Below are 19,967 nucleotides of genomic sequence, written 5' to 3'. Positions count from 1 at the left end.
CTGGTGCACCACCCTGTCCAGTTTTTACAAGGTGTACGTGAGGCTGCGACCTTGAAGTTTAAAGGGAGTTTTATTCATTTTGTGACATCCTCAGTTTCATTTTCTGAATAAATGAACAAAAATAAGAGTTTTCACTTGTTATCCAATGTTTTTTTTTGACAGACTTCTCAGATGACACTTTAATATGCTTTTACAAATGACACAAACAAAAAATTATTAAAGGATCTTTGAGATTTTTTATTTTTTTGAAAGTCTTTTCAAAAGTTGTTTTGTGTACAGCTCATAAGCATAATGTTACACAGCAGATAGGCTAGTCATTTAGACTATAAGGACCCCAGGTGTATCAGAATATAAATATAATACAGTGAAATTGTGGCACTCAGGCTGCATTGAAAGAATGACACAAAATCAAAGAAATGTAAAGGATTACTTGGCTGATTTTTCAATCATCCCACATCACCATCTACAGTATCTCAGGAATGCAGAGGCTATCGACAAGCAGAGGACAAAAATGTAACAAAACAAGGATTCATGCTACATTTGTCTGCATCAATGTGTCTTGAGTTCGGACACGCAGAGGTCCAAAGTGACAGCTCTCCTGCATCTGTTAGCTTGCCCTCTCAACACTAGCACTGGCATTTGCATCGCTCAGCAAGCAGAGCTGCACGCAGTGAAATGTCAAACGTCCGGTTTCCTCTCGTATCAGAGGTCATTTACGCTTTAATTGACGGACCAGCGGCTGCAAGTCGGCGATGAGCTGGTGGACTCTTTGTGGGACTGATTTGGGCTGTGGCTGTGGGTGGGAGAGTGAGTGACGCTTGGACTGCTGGGAGGTGTGGAGGAACAGGAGGAAGACTTGGATTTAATCTGCAGCCACTTGTCTCCCAAAGCCTTGGCAAAGTGGTCATCGACGGACACGCTGATGGAGAGCTGCTGGGAGTGAGCTTTCTGGTAGTTCACCCCAAGGCTCCTCTGGAAGTGCTCTTCAACCACATGGTCGTAGTTGCATTTGGAAACCACTGGGAAAGAAAGGACGATTGAAAGGCGTCAAACACACACCTCAGTGAGTCAGTAAAAGTGAGCGGATATCCAAATTATGATGCATATGTGAAATTTTAGGGAGTGACCGTCTGGCGGATGAGCTCACTCAAGAATATGACTGACCTGATGAGTGGCTTCTGTGGACCTCAGATCTGCAGGTGGGGTTTCTTACTGAGGACACACAAGTGATCACAGAGGGGCGCATCTAAAAAGCAAAACAAAAAAAAAGAGATGGGTTATTAATTAGATCAGAGGAAAAACACAATACAACACAAAAAACACTTTCCCTGCTTTTTCTTTCCTCTTCATCCCACAAAATTTGTGTTATTATTTTAATATTACCCTAAACCTGCCTGTGCACCTAATCCCACTACAGGTTAAACAGTGTCCTGTTTGGTTTAGTTTGAAAAATAAATGATTTCAAAACCGATTAAACTGGTTGGGTTTGCCCATAAGAGTCAGATCACTCCCAGTGTGTGTGGCATAAACAGGTCAAAGAGAGAGCAGTCTGTTTGGTCTTGTTGATGGAATTCCTCCCTCCATTGCTCACATTTTCTTCCTCAATCCGGCTGGATTGCATAGCTCGGACAAGCTTAGGCCTGCATGCACTCCGCTTGGAAGTGGAATGACTGTGGAGATGCATTCACAGACTACAGATGGGAGATGTACCACTGCTGTGGGTAGCCTGGAGCTACACTGACACTACAAAGAGACATACAGTACTGCCACTATTCAGAAGTTAATGCAACCCAAACACCCCCGAGCTTTGAGAAAATCACACTGAACATGATGAGGACACAAGCAGCATGGTGAACTACCTGGATTTGAGTGGTAGCGTTGTCTTTGGACTTCTCCTCTGTGTTTTCAGGGTCCTTTCTTGCTTTCTTGATGAGGGCAAGTGGTTCATCCATGACTGGTGTGTAGTACACATGGGTGGGCAGAGGGCTGGTGGGGCTGGGTGTTGGACTCCAGGTGGATGTGGGGCTCTGCGGGCTGTTGAACACAGCTGGTGCTGGTGTTGTTCTCTGGGCCTCTTTACCACTGCTCCTGCTCAGCGCTCGCTCTCGCCTGAAACAGTTGTTCATAAGAAAATGTCACATCTCTCTGACAGAATTTGTATTTCATTGATCACATTTTTTTTTAGTAGGCTATTGGAATATTATTATTATTAGAAGTGCGAGGAAAGCAGTTTCACCAACCTCTCCTCCAGTGTCAGACCTCTGTCATGGCTGCGCTTGCGTTTGACTGGATACACTGTTGGGGCTCTGACCCGGTCATTTGCGATGTGTCTGTATCTGTCTTCACTTCTGAGGTGGGGCTGACCTGATGAACAGAATTAAAGTGCAGGATTATATTAAGATGCTGTCAAAAAATGCAATCATACATTTTGGGCATGGCTTATTCACTAGAATAAATAAATCCAGTAAAAGAATTAAGCCTTTACTGGCACTGATGATTTTACTCCTACCTCCACTTTTACCATTGATAATTGTGTGTGACACTCAAGTGATGAGTAACTGCTTGTTTTGATCCATGACATCAACCTGCATGACTACTATTCGTGGGAAAACTTTTTTTTTATTTTATTGTCACCGTTAATTGTAAACTCCGTTAAGCTGTAGAACTTGATCTACCTGATCAGTGAGGGGTTACCAAAGTACGCAGCTGATTCAGTGCTAACGGTAAATGTTGTTTTTCTGCATAATGTTGGCGTTCAGCCCTGTCACACACTCTCAAGGGCACAATCAACACGTTTTGTTATCATGGGGTGCCAGAATGGTTACTGAGGACCCTGATATGGGCGGCACCCATTTGTGAAAGGGCCATCCAGCTGCACACACACAGACACACACAGACATTGGATTTTTCCAATTACACAAGTTGAAACACATCAAAGTGAAGCTGGTGATGTCACCGATGTGCTGAATAAGAGGAGTGCACGACTTGTGAGCTTGAACTCACAAAATGATTTGGAGATCACAGTGTTGTTAGTTTTCATACATGCAGGTTTATGTCTCTCACTAACATTTTCAATCAAAACAACAGGAGTATAACTCAGCCAAACCAGTTGGCGCTCCTGTCTCACATCAACACGTTCACATGTTCAAAACAGTCATGCATACAGTCAAAACACAGAGCATTGTTTGAAAACGTGACGGCAGCATAATTACACCCGGCCCATTGTTTGACAGTATGCTCAGTTAACACTTGAAAGTCCTCACTGATGGGGAGCCCTTTCAACTATATTCAAATCAGTGCTCGAAAAATCACCCACTCACAACGTCTTCCACTTTACTGAACTGAAACAATGGGTGATTAACTGCTTTGAAGTGTAAACCCCCGCCCCCCCCCCAAAAAAAGAAAAAAGATTTGTTCACAGTGTCTTCACGTTCAAACTGCTCGCTCCAATACACATTTCCATTTGGCTAAACACTCCAACACCTGTGAGCTACTCCTTCACGCACTGAGTGCCACTGAGAGGGAGAGAGGGGGGCGGGGTGAGGAGGGGGGCAGGTATAACCACACCTATGCTGATTTTCTAATGCCTCGGGCATAGATATTTCTTCCTTATTAGCAGAGGGAATATGTCGCCTGACCTTCTGCTGTGCTGAAGATTTTTATTGAAGATCCAAGAGAAGCGCAGCACAGCTGTGAGTGACAACACCATGTATAGAGTCTCAATTCAATCTCAGAATGAATAGACAGCCTTTTATTCTAAGTAGATTTCCTGTATGACATATGCTTATCTTTTCTTTATGACAAAAAGCTGAACACATTTTAAAAAGTATATTTTAATAGTTGCACATCCTTGTCAGTATCTAGCTTCAATCTGACTGTCATCACATCTGACTGTTTCCATTCCAAGCTGTATTTACATGAACATCATGCGCAGAACTAAGGTAAATGCCACTTTAACAAACATAGATATTAATAAAGGTTGTGACATCATATAACATCTGAACATGTCAATATATGACACTGAAATATTTAAGGATGAGCACAGGAGAGACTTAATTCCACTGATCAAAGTAAAGCAAGTGTTCACAGTCATCAAGCAACATGCGGCAATAAAAGAGAAGTGATAATAAAGCTTACCTTCTAAAATGTAGACCTTAAAGCCGCTGCTCATCCGAGTAATGTAGTGGAAATTAGCCACAGCCATGGCTCCTTGTCTTTGTCTGAGTGGAGCCAAACACGGAGGAACACCTTGACTGCTGGAGCTTACAGGACACAATGCGCCTCGGTTATAGATTGTATTGGAAAGGTAATGAGATGCTGGGTCTGGGCTCAGCCAGGTTAAGTATCAGGTGAGTGCAGATAGGTGCAGTGGCTTCCCTGTGACTCACTTCCTGCATTCAGATTGGCTGCCGCCGGAGCCAATGGAAAGCCCTCATTCACTCAGTGTTGTTATTGTCCTGCAGGCGGAGTGTGTGCTCACAGATAGGCCTGTCTCAGAGGTAGAAAGTGAAGTTTCAAAAATGCGATCCACAGAATTCACACTTTTGCGTCATTCAACATTTTCTTCAGTAGGTGGATATCATGAGGAAAAACAGCTCTTTTGGTCATAAATCAGTTTTACACACAACCCATTAGATTCCTCCCTGACCCAGGAGGAGAGTGAAGTGTGCCTTTTTGTTTCCCTCCATGGAGTCAGCACCTGTCCCACTCCCCTCCTTCCCTCCCTCCTTCCCTCCCTCCTAATCTGCAATCTCACCAAACTGCATTTTTTCGAGCGCTTAGCCCACCGGAGCTCCAGTCATTCCACTGACCTGCCCATACACGCACGCAGCTGCACTGTGAGCCTGCCTTGCCAGTAATCCAAAGGCTTTTGTTGATGGCCAGACAAAGACTCCTAAGTCCTGAAAACGCTGCTGCCATGAGAACAATCCCGCCCGAGCACACTGAGGAGTGTGGCCACACGTAGAGAGTCTTTGGAGGCCGTTCACTCAGATACTTAGTGACATTGGTCGTGTTGAAAATATTATTTAGAGTGTAATTAATTTGTTTTGAGACATGTTTTTCACATTAGCACATTGAGAATTAATAAAAAAGGATCACCTACGCTGCCCTAATGTGATCTGATATATTAGCCTGTTTCAGTCCATCTAATACTGCTGGTGATTATACTGAAGAAGCCTGGTTCAGAAAGAGCTTCACATATAAAGGTCTTGCTGTGAATACATGCATGAATAGAATTATGTTGAGTTTTTAAGATCAACACTGCCTCCCTAAGCCGTATACTGCAATAGCATGTCATCAAATCCTACATCAAGACACTGTAAAGTGTATATGCAGGACAAAAAAGTGTTTTTTATTATACAGATATATTGAAAAGCATGTTTCCACACTGCCAGATTCCACGCAGTCTTAACATTTTAAAATGTGAAGAATCAGATGTTGAAATGTCAGGAATCTGTGAGTGTCATACCGAGTTTTTCTAGTTTAGTAGCATAAATTGCTTAATAATTGTCTGTCCTTCAAACAGCTAAGAATGCGATTCTCTCTTCTCATTTCATTTTTCTTCATGCTAGAAAAGTGAGGTGATTGTCATCGCAGAGCACAAATTTGCAGTTTGAATAGCCACAATATGATTGTGTGCTTTTGAATATTACTGTATTTTAATATATATATATATATATTAGTGTAGTACTGGTGTAATACTGGGGTATTCTGTTTCACTACACAGGAAATAGTACCAACCCCTATCTAAACCAAATGTAAACATAATCTCCAAGTTAATGTAATACTCCCATATACTCCCAACTGTACCGCTGCAGTGGATCTTCACAACAAGTTAAACATGAAGCAAGCAGCTGCTCAAAATGAACATTCAGCTAATAATATCAGTAAGAAAGAAAAGTTTATATAATTCTATTTTTTTTATTAGATGGGGACTGAAACTACCATTAACACTGACAAAACATAACCTATATATTGATTAATAATGATAATCATGTAGTAAATAATGATAATAAATTATTATATAGCTAATGCAAATCAACAAAGAGGGAACTTAAAAACACCCATTGCTGAAATGACCTGGATTGGTCTGAACGTGGAAGGTGTAGAGTTAAATCAGTTCATAGATACCGGTAAATAATTAAATATCCTGCATTATAAGTCAAATATCACCATCTGTCTTGTTATGTATCTAAATCACACTTATTTACTCATGCAGAAAAGGTCATTAAACATCTTATTTTAAGCTCAAATATCCTACACAAATGCTATTAGTGCTAACAAGCAGACATATTGGACCAAATATATTTTCTAAGCTACAGGCCTGTTTCATCATCAAATAACAGCAGCACTAAGATAGGCTATACATTTTCATTAGTTTCCATTATTTTGTCAGCATACAGTAGGCTATGTATCAGCGGGAGGAGACCTTGTACTTTAAATAGGCTAGTAGCTGTCTCTACCAGGCATTAATGATTTAGATACGCTCTGTTATGTGTATCTGTGTCCATTTTGAACACAGTTCAGTTACCATTGCACGGTGTTGTTTCCAGAGCGGGGCCTGGGACTCCCAGGGGGTCCGTAATGATGGTGTTGATCTCTGACTCTGGGTATCACCAACAGATGGCGCATCTCTGGTCAGGGCGCTGAGAATCAAAGGTAACACTCTGGCAGTGGCCTGAAGGCCGCTGTTTTATTGGACACAACAGGGCGCAATATCACATCAACACCCATAAGCACCCTGTGGAGTCAACAGCAGGCTCATGTCTGACAGAGAGCGACGCCCCTGTCACCCTGCTCTCATCAGCACCACCCTCAGATCGCAACACGGCGCTGCGTCAAGTCACACAAACACAGAGCGAACAAAACAGGAAGTTTATCTGCATGCCCTTTAATAGCCTAAAGGTACATCACAAAAATGTTTGGTATTTTAACTGTATGTATTTAATAAAAAGCAAATCTAAATATATGTTGATTTCGTGTTGATTTCGTGACCACTGGCAAATTGCTTTACACAATGTGTATGAACATGAGCAACAATACCAATTGAAAAATATAGGATTTCAAAATCAAGTGTTTATGATAGTAATAATAATAATAATAATAATAATAATAATAAACTGAACACTTTATTACCAAAAGAGAATTCCATTTCCTTAATTGGAATTCAATGATGTTAATATAAATGTGTTACCTAAATATCCGATGCAGCTTATCCTTTGACCCACCCTTTTGCTGCAAAACCTGTGTGCTAAGAATACAAATAAAATTCAGCAGAATCCTAATTAACATGCGTTTATTTTGAAAGCAACACCCGGAAGTCGTGGTCCGCACACTGCCTACCTTGACACTAATCCAGTCTTGCAGGCTCCGTCCTTTCCCTCAGGATGACTGGGAGTGACGCAGGGCGGACGGAAAAAACCGGGGCTTGAGGGAGAGGACAGGGAGAACAGGTGGTGATGCAGGAAGGACTGTAGCTTCTATTTCACAGGTTCAAGCCCGATGCACGGCCTGCCTGCCTGCACAGAGGACATGAGAGTCACATCTATGCTTTCCTGTGACAGATATTAAGGAATTATCACCTCAGTTTGGACACACTCGCAGGTAGGTTTCATCATACCTTGTTTGTCATGTTACCACAGTGGGGGGGTTGATAGGTTGGTTGAAATATATTAGATATATATATGTCAGAATGAATGATTTGATTGAAGTCAGTCGTGTGGATTAATTTCAGCTTTCATCAGGGGGCTGTGTGATGGTTTCCTTAAGCCAGTTCCTTAAGCTGTACAGTCACGATCTCTTACTACTGTGATCAGATATTGAAAATCTGCTCCTAATTAATAACGCAAGACTTGTTTCTCCTCAGGTAACATTGGTCCCCGTTTCTGCACATGGGGAAGTAGCCTAGTCATTCCATTTTCTTACTGAACACCAAGTTCTAAGGCGCATTCAGTGGGAGGAGATATTTGGAGCCCTCACTCCGTCATTTTAACAACATTTCTCCACCATGAACTACCTACGCCGTCGACTCTCGGACAGCAATTTCATGTCCAACCTGCCTAATGGCTACATGACCGATCTCCAACGCCCCGACCCACCGCAGCAAAGCCCCGCAGTGTCGCCGGGGCCGTCGGAGAGGCGCCAGTCCACCAGCCAGCAGCAGCAGCAGCCGCCGCCGCAGCAGCAGCAGCAGCAGCAGTCGGGAGGTGGAGGCTCTGGGTTCTTCTCGTCCATATCCAATGCTGTCAAACAGACCACCGCCGCTGCGGCTGCGACCTTATCCGAGGCAGCGGACCGGGCAGGAGTCTCCAGCAGTGCCAAGATCCTCCTGGTTATCGATGACCAGCAGACCGACTGGTAAGAACAGTGCGCATCGCCAGCGCAGGTGCTTCGTCTAGACAGATATGTGTGCCAGAGCGTGGGTTGCGGTGGCCTAACATCTAGAAGGTCATATGATTCACACAGTGCTGTGAGACGCATCAACATCTTCGGCTTCTCGCTCAGATCAGAAACACCTTGCAGATGCGTCTGTGTGCCATGGCAAAGGCGCAACACACTGACGACAGAGAAGCCATTTTCATTTGACGATTGGCTATTGCTTGTGGCGAATTCCTCCTGCATTCTGCCATTAAAATGCTTCCAATTGCACCAAAGCACTGGGTGTGGGCCAATGCCACCACGATGATGCAGGTATTTTCAAATCGAGGTAAAATTTGGCACAAGAAAAAACACATAGGCTACACCACGTTAGTCAAGCCTCTTCACCAGTGCACGATATGCATGCTTATTAGAGCCTTGTGCACAAGGCAAAGGGGGTAAAACACTACACTCCTGTGTCAAAATGACACCCTAGGTGATAATAAACTAAGCACATCTGTGCATCAACACACCAAAAACCCTTCCACCCCTCAGTATATAACAAATAAGGTTTTCTAACTCTGCCACAACAGGCTGTGGTGCATATTTATACTTCATAGGCAAGGACCAGTACTTATGTCCTCATGTCCAATTCATATGTGCTTATTCATCAGGTAGATTAAAATAATGTTACAGAGGCTGCTTAAGTCAGTTTCATGCATTGCCAACAGGTAATAGCAGCATTGTGTTCCATTGATGTCGGCTTATTTCATGTATTTGACATCATGTTTTCTATGTGCCAGGATTACACTCAGAATTGTGAAATGTTCTGCAAATGCTGCAGGAAATGCCATCTGTCAATCACAGGAGAAATGTGTAAAAGCAAATTCATGTTTTTTCTGGATGCGAACAACAACTGGATTCCTTGTTCTACATTCAGGGTGAAGGTCTTCAGAGGAAGAAAGATCCACGGTGAATTTGACATCAAGGTAGAACAGGTAGGTTTCACGTGTGTAACCTTTTCCTTTGTTCTGTGTCATTGCTCTTCTTTACTCCCTACCAGGAGGACAGGAAACTTATATATATATATATATATATATATATATATATATATAAATCAATCATGAGGAATCCAGCCAAGCTTTTCTGAGCCTTGTGAGCAGACTGTGAAGTCGGAGGGATGTTACATCATTCTTTCATAAGACATTAGTATTTTGTATTTTGTTGTTGGATAAGACTGTCTCTGATCTATTTGTGCCAAGACCAGGTAACATGGTGCATATGGTTTACTCTTACCTGTAGATGAAAGCATTACCATTGGCATTATTACAGGATGAGTTGATAGTATTTATCGCTGGTCATTATTCTCTCTCTAAACAGCTATACATCTTCTGTGGAAATTTACCCCCGCTTGTATAATTCATCCTTTGTCTTCACTTTGATCCTATTTTGGTTTCATATCTTCATTTTCTTGAGGCAGCGTCTTGTTTGGTAACTCTTACTAATCTGTCGACGCGCAATTTAGGTGCACTGAATAAAACGAAAATCATGAACAGCTGAATCATGCAGCACAGTGCAAGCTGTTGCTTGTGTTCACAGAGAGCCCCTTAGAATGACAAATGTAATGTCCCAGTTCACTGATGAGTGAGTATTGATAGGGGAGGGGACTGCTGCATTCATTCTCACACTGAAGAGCTCTCTCCTGACGTGTGATTAACAGAAACATATTGTGTTTGACAGATGCCTCCACAGTCACTCTGAGGGATTCAAACCTTTAATTGTAATCTCTTATTAAAAGGTATATGAGCTGTTTGTGTAGCCTAAAAACTGAGCAATAATCGTTTTGGTAATTGTGTGAGTAGTAATGTGTAGAATATTTATTGATACAGTATATGTCTGGCTATTTATACTGCAGTGCACCCAGCACCCTAAGAATACAGCAAATCTTTTTCCCTGTTGACATTTTACTCTCTTTTTTTTCTTATACTTTATATTGCACTGGCGTTGTCATTATTTCCTCTGTGTCCTCTTAACAGGGAGAACTCACTTCAGATAAAGACTGCTCTCTTATGATTGTACCATGTTCAGCCTGGTTTATGCTGCCCCCTGCTTTGATTGTGATCACAGTGATTTTTTTGGCGTTTTTTTTCCTTTTAGGCAGAATTTTCTGAAATCAACCTGGTGGCAAATGCCACAGGCTCCTACAATGTGGACCTTGACGCGATCAGGAATGGACATAAGGTTAATAAGTAAGTACTCTGTAAAATATCCCAAGAGTTTGCATCATCTGCAGTTGCTGCACGTGAGATACAACTTGGATTTATGTTGAAATCTTTTTCATTAATAACCAAACAGTTTGTCTTGTACAGTGTGGTTAAATATTTTGCTGATGTCCTCTGTTGCAGAACTTTTAAGCCAGACTTTGTGCTGATCAGACAACATGCCTTCAGCATGGACAAGAATGGAGACCACCGCAACTTAGTGATTGGACTGCAGTATGCTGGACTGCCAAGTGTTAACTCTTTGCACTCTGTCTACAATTTCTGTGACAAACCATGGGTGGTAAGTAGCCTATTATTTAATCAATAAGGGAATTTGAAACCGTATCGCATATTGAGTTCAGCTGCGTAGACATACAAAGCTGCACCTTAAACATTTGTGTCCCTTTCAGTTTGCTCAAATGTCTAGACTCTACAAGCAACTGGGCCCGGAGGAGTTCCCACTGATTGAGCAGGTTTACTATCCAAACCACAAGGAGATGGTGAGTTCTGAGCCATCTGCTCTCATCCTCTATCTCCTCCCCCCTCACCACTTGCCCTGGTGGGTATGTCTTTATGGTAAACAACCCTTAAAGACACACACACACACATACAAATACACGTACACACACATGCAGACAGGTAATCCTTCTGCAAGGGTCACATGTTAGGAGGGTAATTCACTTTCATGTCAATAGTCCATCTCATGTAGCAGCTGAGACCAATCTAATTTTCAGGGGAGTGTCTTGTTGTTTTTGTTCCCAGTAGAGGCCGAGTTTATGATAATTTTTGTGCCAAGTCGGTGTCAGTACAGTTAAACTGAGTCTGTTGCTGCAGAGCAGTCATCTCCACCCCTGCAGTCACAGCCTGACAGTACTGGGCTGGTTTTCAAGTCATCCATGTGAATCAGAACTTCTTGCAGAAGCAGAGAAGGAGTGCTACTGTCTGTGTCATTTCTGCTTGATTGAAATGGTTTGAAAATGGGTGTTTTTGTCATTAGGGTGCCATGTAGAAGTCCATTTATCTGAAATCTGAGTATGTGATGATGCTCTTGTTACAGATTACCTCCTCGCGGTTCCCTGTAGTGATAAAGATGGGCCATGCTCACTCAGGAATGGGAAAGGTAGTGCTGCAATGCTCAAATATTTACTCATTTCAACATGAATGCCACATTTTTGGGGACAAATATATGTAATTGTATTTATATCTCGACTCCAGGTGAAAGTGGACAATCAATATGATTTTCAAGATATTGCCAGTGTTGTGGCACTGACCAAGACTTACGCCACATCTGAGCCTTTCATTGATGCAAAATATGACGTCCGCATCCAGAAGATTGGTAACAATTACAAAGCTTACATGTGAGTGAAATAAGTGTTCTACACACATTTTGTTACAGCGAATGAGATTACAAAAACCTCTACCAAACAGCCAACACACTGGCATGTTATGGCAGACGGAAATTGCAGAACATGTAACATACATTTTTTGCTTTAATGAACAGGAGAACGTCAATTTCTGGCAACTGGAAAACCAACACTGGCTCATCTATGCTTGAGCAGGTCGCCATGTCAGACAAGTAAGAGCACATAAATGCAGATGAGAAGAAATTGTAAATTATATAATGTCTGGCTGCACTATTAAAGCAGTGTTTGACACGCTTTTGCAGGTACAGAATGTGGGTGGACTCTTGTGCTGACATCTTTGGAGGGCTGGATATCTGTGCTGTGGAGGCTCTACATGGCAAAGATGGCAAGGACTACATAATAGAGGTACTAGAAGGCAGTATGAGGATATTGAGGGAACATTTTTCTATGATCGTAAGGAATATATATTAAATTCATCTTTTTTTTTTTTAGGTTGATGACTGTTCGATGCCACTGATTGGAGACCAGCAGGACGAGGATCGTGTACAGATTGCAGAACTGGTGATCTCTAAGATGAACCAGACTGTTCCACGCACTTCAAGCTCTTCCATAGTCCGTGCCGCATCAGGACAGCCACTACAGGTGCTCAAACCACAGATGCTCTATACTTGCTCCTGTAATCTTGCACCTTTTTTTTAATCTCCCCTCATATTTATTAGTAATATGTGTCGAGTTGGGTCTGGTTTTATTTAGAGTGCACAGTCACACACATGGTCTCCCAGAATATCTTCCTTTAAAAAAGGCTTTGAATCGCAAAGCAAGGCCCTTTCAGTCAGCTGTTTGTCTGATGAGTGTGGAATTTGTGTTCTGTGGTTGACTTTTGAACCGTCCACTGGTGGAACCATTGTGAAAGACAGCATTGTAAAGACAATGGTAATGTTACAAAAATTGGAAAGTAAATGTTATTGATTCAAAGGATGGAAACAAGTCCAAAGTAACAACAATATTTTCAGCACTCTGACTCTGTGAAATCCTAGCATAATTTAGCACCCCTGCAATATTCTATGAGTTAGAAAATAATTATCTTTTAGGCTTTTTGGATGACTTGTGGCAGAAGATATTAAGCCAAAAGATTTTTATTTTTCTATCATTTTTTCCTTTCTCGTAAGATAAATACTTACTTTCTGCCCTTTTTACTCCTGTGTGTTTTATAGAAAGCAATGTCTCCTCAGCCTGTCTCTCAGCCAAAAGTACCACAGGCTCAACAGCGCCCCTCACCTCAAGGCAAGAACTTGACTGTTTTACCATAACAAAAGACTAAGTTAAATATTTTTGTTTAGAAATATTTTTCTTTATTTTCAAGTTTAGACAAGGCTATTTGGAAAGTGTCTGAATCTGATTCTGCTTGCGTTAGGTGGTCCTCAGCAAAGTCCCCCATCTCAGCAACGCCCGCAGCCTCAAGGCCAACCTCCTGCACAGGCTCAGCAGTCTGCTCCCAGCCCTGCTACAGCCGACCCCAGTGCCCAGGCTAAGGCTACCCAAGGACCTGCAGCCCAGCCAAGACCACCAGGTCAGGGAGCTCCTCCAGGCCAGAGACCTCTTTCTGGTCAGGGCTCTCCTCAGAGAGGTTCCCCTCAAGCTCAGAGGCAATCGTCTGTCTCCCAGCAGCAAAAAACATCTGCAGGAGGCCCTGGCCAGAAACCTCCAGGGGGCCAACCCCAGCAACAGAGGCCTACCCAGCCCCCTAGACAGCAGTCACAGGGGGGGCCACAGCAACAGAGGCCTCCTGGCCAGCAAGGTCGTCCTGGAGCGCCCACCACCCAGCAGCCCCGACCTGTTGCTCAGGGCCAGGGGGGCCCAGGAGGACGACCCCCACTGCAGCAAAAGCCTCAGCCCCCACAGAAGCCCAGTCAGGACAACACGGCTATGGGCGGCTCTCCACAACTAAAGTAAGTAGCTCTGTATGATAAATGACTTGGAATCAGTTTCCTCTCATTTTTCATAAAGTGAACCTCACAGCTGACCTGAACAGAAGGTCCTCTCTTACTTTTTGCCTGCATTGAGTTATGCATGACACATGGGAAATCAGTTCATTCTCTCTATTGACAAATGATCCACCTGAATGTGCATGATGTATTGATTCTTACATTTTTTCAGTCCTGCAGCAGCAGTTTCTCTGGACTGACTGTGATACATTAGAACAACTACAAGCAGAAGCTGGCTTGTAGTTGTTCATAAACATGAGTCTAGCACATCTGCCACAATCCATGTTCTGGGACACAAGTGAAATTATGTACATATAAATATAAATATATATATATATATATATATATAGACAGTAAGTCATTTATTGGGGTGTATATAATCCAAAATAAGCAGAAGGATAATGCAAGACTGTACAGATTTTTGTTGTACTTTATAAATCATCTGTATGATTGCTTCTATTTTAGCGGTCAATACGTTCCCCAGCTGATGGTTTTGGTTAAATGGATAGATAAATGACACATAATCCTGATCGGATTATATTAATGAGATTACATTTTATGCTCATAAAACAAGTTTCATCAATCAGTGATAAAAAACAAAACATGCACCACTTTGCATCCAGAAAAGTCATTCACTATTCATATCATATCAAAGCCAACTTGAAATGAAAAGGTAATACTGAATGACCATAGACAAGGAATGCGCTTTTATCATCTTTTACCGAGCCTTTTCTCTCCTGTCTCTCGCTCTGTCATGCCGTGTCCAGTCTATTCATTCCATAGGTTTGCTGCATGACTTTAATAGCCTTTCCTTCTCCTCTATTGCCATTTTCCTCTCTTTATAGCAAGTCCCAGTCTCTTACCAATACCTTCAACATTCCAGAAACCCCAGCGCCACGAGCCAGCCTTAGCCAGGATGAGGTGAAGGCAGAAACCATACGCAATCTACGCAAATCTTTTGCCAGTCTCTTCTCAGACTGAGACGGCATAAGACCCTCCCACACCTCCTCCTACTGACAGAAAGCTGGACAGGCAAACTGAAGGACAGTTCCTTCTTCCCCCAACGAACAAGGACCAACAGGATGCCGTCTCCAATTCACGTACATTGACCCTGATGTGAAAATGTACACACCTGACACCCACTGCCTAAATAGTTAAAATCTTTTCAAATGAACACATAGTAGAATACACAGTAAATTTAGGCTCTAATGTCTGAAACATTCCTTGCCTCGCCTTGAGCTTAAGTAAGTCACCTATTCATCGTGTCACACAAACTGACACATGCCTGCTCACACACACACACACACACACACACACACACACACAAACGCATACACACAAACACATACACACAAACACATACACACAAACGCACGCACGCACACACACAAACACACACACACACACACACACACACACACACACACACAAAAGCCTGTATATGCATGAGCATACACACGAAAATAAGAAACAAAACAACACAATACTGCTCCCACTTGTTTGTTGGTGCCGTAAAGTCAATGTGAGCTTTATGTTCAAATTTCGGTTGGCTTGCCAACCAACCAAATGAATTAAGGGACTGTACGGAAATTATTAGGGTGGGGGGGGGTGCTGAATCTTATATTTCATGTTGTAAAAAAGCAAGGCCCTCTCCAGTGTCATTCAATAACTCAAAATAATATATTTATAGCAAATAGAATAAAATAGTGAAAAAATAGCCACTCTATTTTTGAATAAAGACCTGATAAATAAACTGTTTATAGCCACAAAATGGAACAAGCTACAACAATGTGCTGAAGGGCTTGTGCACTGCAATATTTTCCCCCACCCGACCAAATCTGCTGCATACGGTTAAATGCACTTCCATGACACATATGATAACCATCTTTTTGATGTAACTATACAACTCCTTTTTGTATAAATAATCATACAAATATAAAATACGTAATAAAATAGTAATATGGAGTCATAAGACCATCCTCTGCTCTTCCAAAAAAAAGTTAGACTACCTTCCCTGTGGCAAAAATAAAAATGACAATACCCTCCCCCTTTTCTGACGTTCTCCGCCCCTAATAGTTTTTGTACAGTCCCTAACTCAGCACAGCTGCACACATAGGCTGTCCAGTGTTAGCTAATGCTAGATCTGTACGAGCTGTTGACCGCTCATGGTGATGTCTTAGCTGCATGTCAACAGGAGGCAGTGGTTGCATTTTCCTTCCCCTGACATTGGTGCTTGTAACTGTGTCGTCACACGTAGTTGAATTAGTTCGTAAAGTAGCCTAGTAGGTGTTGTGCGTATGTTGTTGCTGCCACTTCTTCCTGTGTTTTTTTTATTTTTTATTTTTTTTCGCACAAGAACAAAAGCCCAAAAGCTCTCCACCTTCAAAGCATGCCTTACACAGACAAGAACGTCAGATCAAATGGAGCTGTCTCAGGGATGTCCAATTGATTGTGACACTTGTGTGTGGGTGAGGGTCTTCCATTGCAGTTTTTATCGTGGTTGTTTACCAATAATGAAGGAAAAGCATGCATCTTAATGAGGTAGAATGTTTTTATTATTTCGAATGCATTTGCACACAGAGTATACTGCAACATTATACTTGAATACAGTGACACAGACTGATGTATGAAGTCTATATTTTCAGGTTTAGTCATCTGCCACTCGACAAAGCAACAACTCCCTGTTCCCACTCTGGGTTGCTGTCGTGTCTGTGGCCGGTGCGGTATAGTAGGATACAGCATAGGCAGGGTTGGCAACTGTTCAGGTACATTTAATGAAAAATTAGATTATTTACAGTTTCATTTCATATTCCCTAATTAGAAAAAACCTATGACTGCAATCCAACCATTGAATTTAGTGAATGCTCAGTACATTAGTGGATTACTTCAGTTTGATTTTAGGGTTTAACAGTTAGTCAGTGCGTTGCGATGTTGCACTCAAGTAACTCCCACCCTGAATTGGTGCAGCAGAGTTTCTGCTTCCATTAATACCCCTCTGTTCTCATCGGCTTCATTGTCTGAGGCCATACTCCAAAGCATATACAGCCAAGGAATGTTACATATTTGCAGTTCATCTCTATACAGAAAAATAATGTAAAGGTGTAGGAATGTCAACTATGGGATGCACCTCTGCAGCAGATTTAGCACTTCCTGTCACCCCTTCTTCGCACTGACAACCCTTTCTTTTCATCCCTACTCTGAAGATTTTTATCACCAGGCACTGAAAATGTCTTCCAGAAGGAATGATTTCCATTCGAATGTCGATGTAGTATGGCAATATCAAGCTTTTTAGAGAAGACCCAATAGCCAAAAGAATAGAGGAGTCCTGGTTCCACTGCAGATTGTCCACGCTGCCTGTGTTTATCAGCCTATTTGTGTAGCCACAGTGACCCCTTGTGCTCAATGGTGCATAAATGTGTGAATGTTGTTCTGTAACTGGTGAAACCAAATAGATGTGTTGTACAGAGCTCTGAGTGATGCGGATTGTGACCTTTATCCCCTGCTGCTATTTGTGCTTGTTGATATGTGTCTCTAAAGTTTTTAGCATTTATTTTGAAAATCTGTGCACTTTGATTTCAATTACCTTGTACATGCTTCTATGAGGCAAGACTATGTGGGACTCGTAAGTTTATGCGTTAGTGGTTTAGGGCTTTATTTTGAAATTTTACTGCGACTCAGTGTCAGTACATGATTGTCGGAGTTGTCGTGGCACAGCATACTGCCAGGAGAATCATTAAGAGCAGCCTTGTGTAATTGTTACACTGAGTGTGCAATTTATGAAAATGAGCCATTATAACTAGCATGGATGGTTAACTTTGAAAAATGTCATTCTGTCACTCAGAGGCATCTTGGCCATATTAAGACATACTATTTGCCGTGGCACCTCCTGAGACTGACAAGATGAGCTGTGACAGCCATGCAGAGAAGTAGTTTATTGTATTTATGTTTTTGATATTCACAGATGTTTTCTTTCAAACGTTTACATTATTTATGGTGGAAATATTTGACTGTGAATGTAATTTTCTTTTTGTTACAGCTAGTTTTATTGTTTTCTAAATGCATTGTATAATCATTGTGAAAAGATGAAATCCTTACAAATTTGAACTGATTGTCAGTCAATGCCTGCCAGAGTTAAAAATCATAAATGTAAGTGCAAAAATCAAAAAGATTAGGTTTTTGTTAATCAAAAAAGATACTGCATAATGTAAATCATGGTGGATTATTGAATTAAATGTAAAAAAAAAAATATTTGATGTTATATGCAATGTAGCTATATTATGTGAAAATGAGTATGTTCTTAAAACATGCATATGTCTAATAAAGTCTATCAACAATGACTGTTTTAGTTGTTACTGTTGACCCAATATTGAACAGTCACACAGTGTTTTGGTTTCAAGTCTGACCTTATCACACCTGCACATTTAACATATTTCTCCTCTGTTTTTTTTTTCTCCATGTTGAAAGTCTAAAGATAGAATCCATCCACATGAAAAAACATTTCTCTGGCCTCAAAGTGACCCATGTGAAACAGGTAGGATTTGTAGTATTAAGTTGTGCTTGTAGTGCCTGTATCTCTGTGTGTAACACTGACTGTTTTATGATTAGGTAATTGTTATTTAGGAATGTGAATGTTGAATAAAATATCTAAAATGTGAAGTTGGGAAAGAGCTGAAAAAACGTTTTTCAGACTCTTTCCATTTCCGTTTAAACTTTTTTTTTTTTTTAAAACAACAGAACACGTTATGAATTGACTGAATGCATGTTGCACATTTGTTTTGCACAGTAGTTGCAATAGCAAGCATATGAATGTGACCACAAGGTGGTGTGGGCCTGCAGTCTGACTACTGTAGCCTCCAGTTCTGCACAAGATTAACCAGGGTTATATAATTCATTTCACACTGGTGAAATGAGCACACCATTCAATTTCTCTGTGTGTTTGATCAGAACTATTTCATTACTCTACACATCAATCTCGGAAATGCTTTTGACCCAAGAGGTTTACAATATGTGCATCAACATTTGATAAGAACCAGGGCTATTTATTATAAAAAAAATTGGAAGTGCATCCCTGTCAAACAAACTAGCAAACTAGCAGTGCTTAAGATTTATTTTTGATTAATTTTCTTTGTATAAATGAGAGGTAAGAAGCTGATGACTATTCCGTCGTTGTTACATTTTAATAGCTGATATGTTGGTAATGCTGCAGAGTTTTATAGGAGTTTTTTCTCCTACGGTGTTATGAAAAGCAGAGGTCTCATTTTCATTGTCTTCTGAGACTTAAATCTTAATTACACAATTCTGAGTCACAGAAAACACAAATGCCAATGTGTGCATAATCCTATTAAACAAAACCGATCTGGGACATATGAACAAATGGCTCCCTGAACATTGCTCATCATAGTTTAGCCTATCTTTTCTTCTGAGAATAATGACCTAATTCAGGGTGTTTGAGGGAAAACACATGTATTATGTTCCAGTATCTTTTGGACTATCATTAGGGCTGCAAATCTGAATGCAGCAGCTGCAGCTGAGAGAGAAAGAGAGAGGCCAATAGTCTTATGCACCCCAAGTCAAAAGAATGACTGTGTTTCTTTGCCTTGTTCTGTACAAATCAATGACTGCATCTCAAGCTGAAAAAAATACATTAAAATTGAGATATTTTACATTCCCCCCATCCAAGTATAAAGTGACTTGTTCTGTCTAAATATTTTGGCTGGTAGGTTTAATGCAGTGTGGAAGAAGGTTCAATTTTAATCACCAAACGAATCAATTTCTTTTTCCCTTGAAAGTTTTCATTGCAGACAAAAGTGTCTGGAGTGCAAAATCCAATTTGCAGGCAGGATGTTATATAGCGACTCATGAAAGGTCAGTGTGTTTTTTTTTTTTTTAAAGCTCTGTCTGCTTGCTTGCATTTCTTATCTGGCTGCCCGGCGGGCCGTACTGTTCTCTCCTAACAAATCTGGGTTTGGTTAGCAGTTAAGATGTTCATCCGATCAGGA

The 19,967-nt window shown here is 41.4% G+C and overlaps 2 protein-coding genes across 3 annotated transcripts; one reads left to right on the top strand and one right to left on the bottom strand.

Annotated features, from left to right (window-relative positions):
• Positions 1-213: 213 nt before the first annotated feature.
• On the bottom strand, positions 214-4,410 carry vgll4l (vestigial like 4 like). Its single transcript, XM_056376697.1, has 5 exons — positions 4,138-4,410; positions 2,241-2,364; positions 1,860-2,109; positions 1,165-1,246; positions 214-1,019 (listed from the first exon to the last, which is right to left on the bottom strand). Exons 1-5 carry the CDS (start codon positions 4,202-4,204, stop codon positions 721-723), a joined length of 822 nt encoding a protein of 273 aa, XP_056232672.1. The 5' UTR covers positions 4,205-4,410; the 3' UTR covers positions 214-720.
• A 2,937-nt stretch (positions 4,411-7,347) lies between these two features.
• Positions 7,348-18,305, top strand: syn1 (synapsin I). Of its 2 annotated transcripts, none has more exons than XM_056376692.1 (14): positions 7,348-7,605; positions 7,868-8,358; positions 9,299-9,356; positions 10,516-10,607; positions 10,764-10,920; positions 11,030-11,119; positions 11,677-11,739; positions 11,835-11,977; positions 12,121-12,195; positions 12,286-12,388; positions 12,476-12,625; positions 13,198-13,267; positions 13,398-13,932; positions 14,814-18,305. In XM_056376692.1, exons 2-14 carry the CDS (start codon positions 8,009-8,011, stop codon positions 14,947-14,949), a joined length of 2,022 nt encoding a protein of 673 aa, XP_056232667.1. In that variant the 5' UTR covers positions 7,348-7,605; positions 7,868-8,008; the 3' UTR covers positions 14,950-18,305. The 2 variants fall into 2 exon arrangements, with proteins under 2 accessions (XP_056232667.1, XP_056232669.1); XM_056376694.1 differs by having other exon boundaries at positions 7,350-7,605; positions 14,852-18,305.
• Positions 18,306-19,967: the final 1,662 nt, after the last annotated feature.

Source organism: Seriola aureovittata, chromosome 5 (genome assembly GCF_021018895.1).
Source record: "Seriola aureovittata isolate HTS-2021-v1 ecotype China chromosome 5, ASM2101889v1, whole genome shotgun sequence".
Taxonomy (NCBI): Eukaryota; Metazoa; Chordata; class Actinopteri; order Carangiformes; family Carangidae; genus Seriola; species Seriola aureovittata.
The sequence above is the reverse complement of the archived record's forward strand: the minus strand, read 5'-3'. Positions and strand labels throughout refer to the sequence as shown.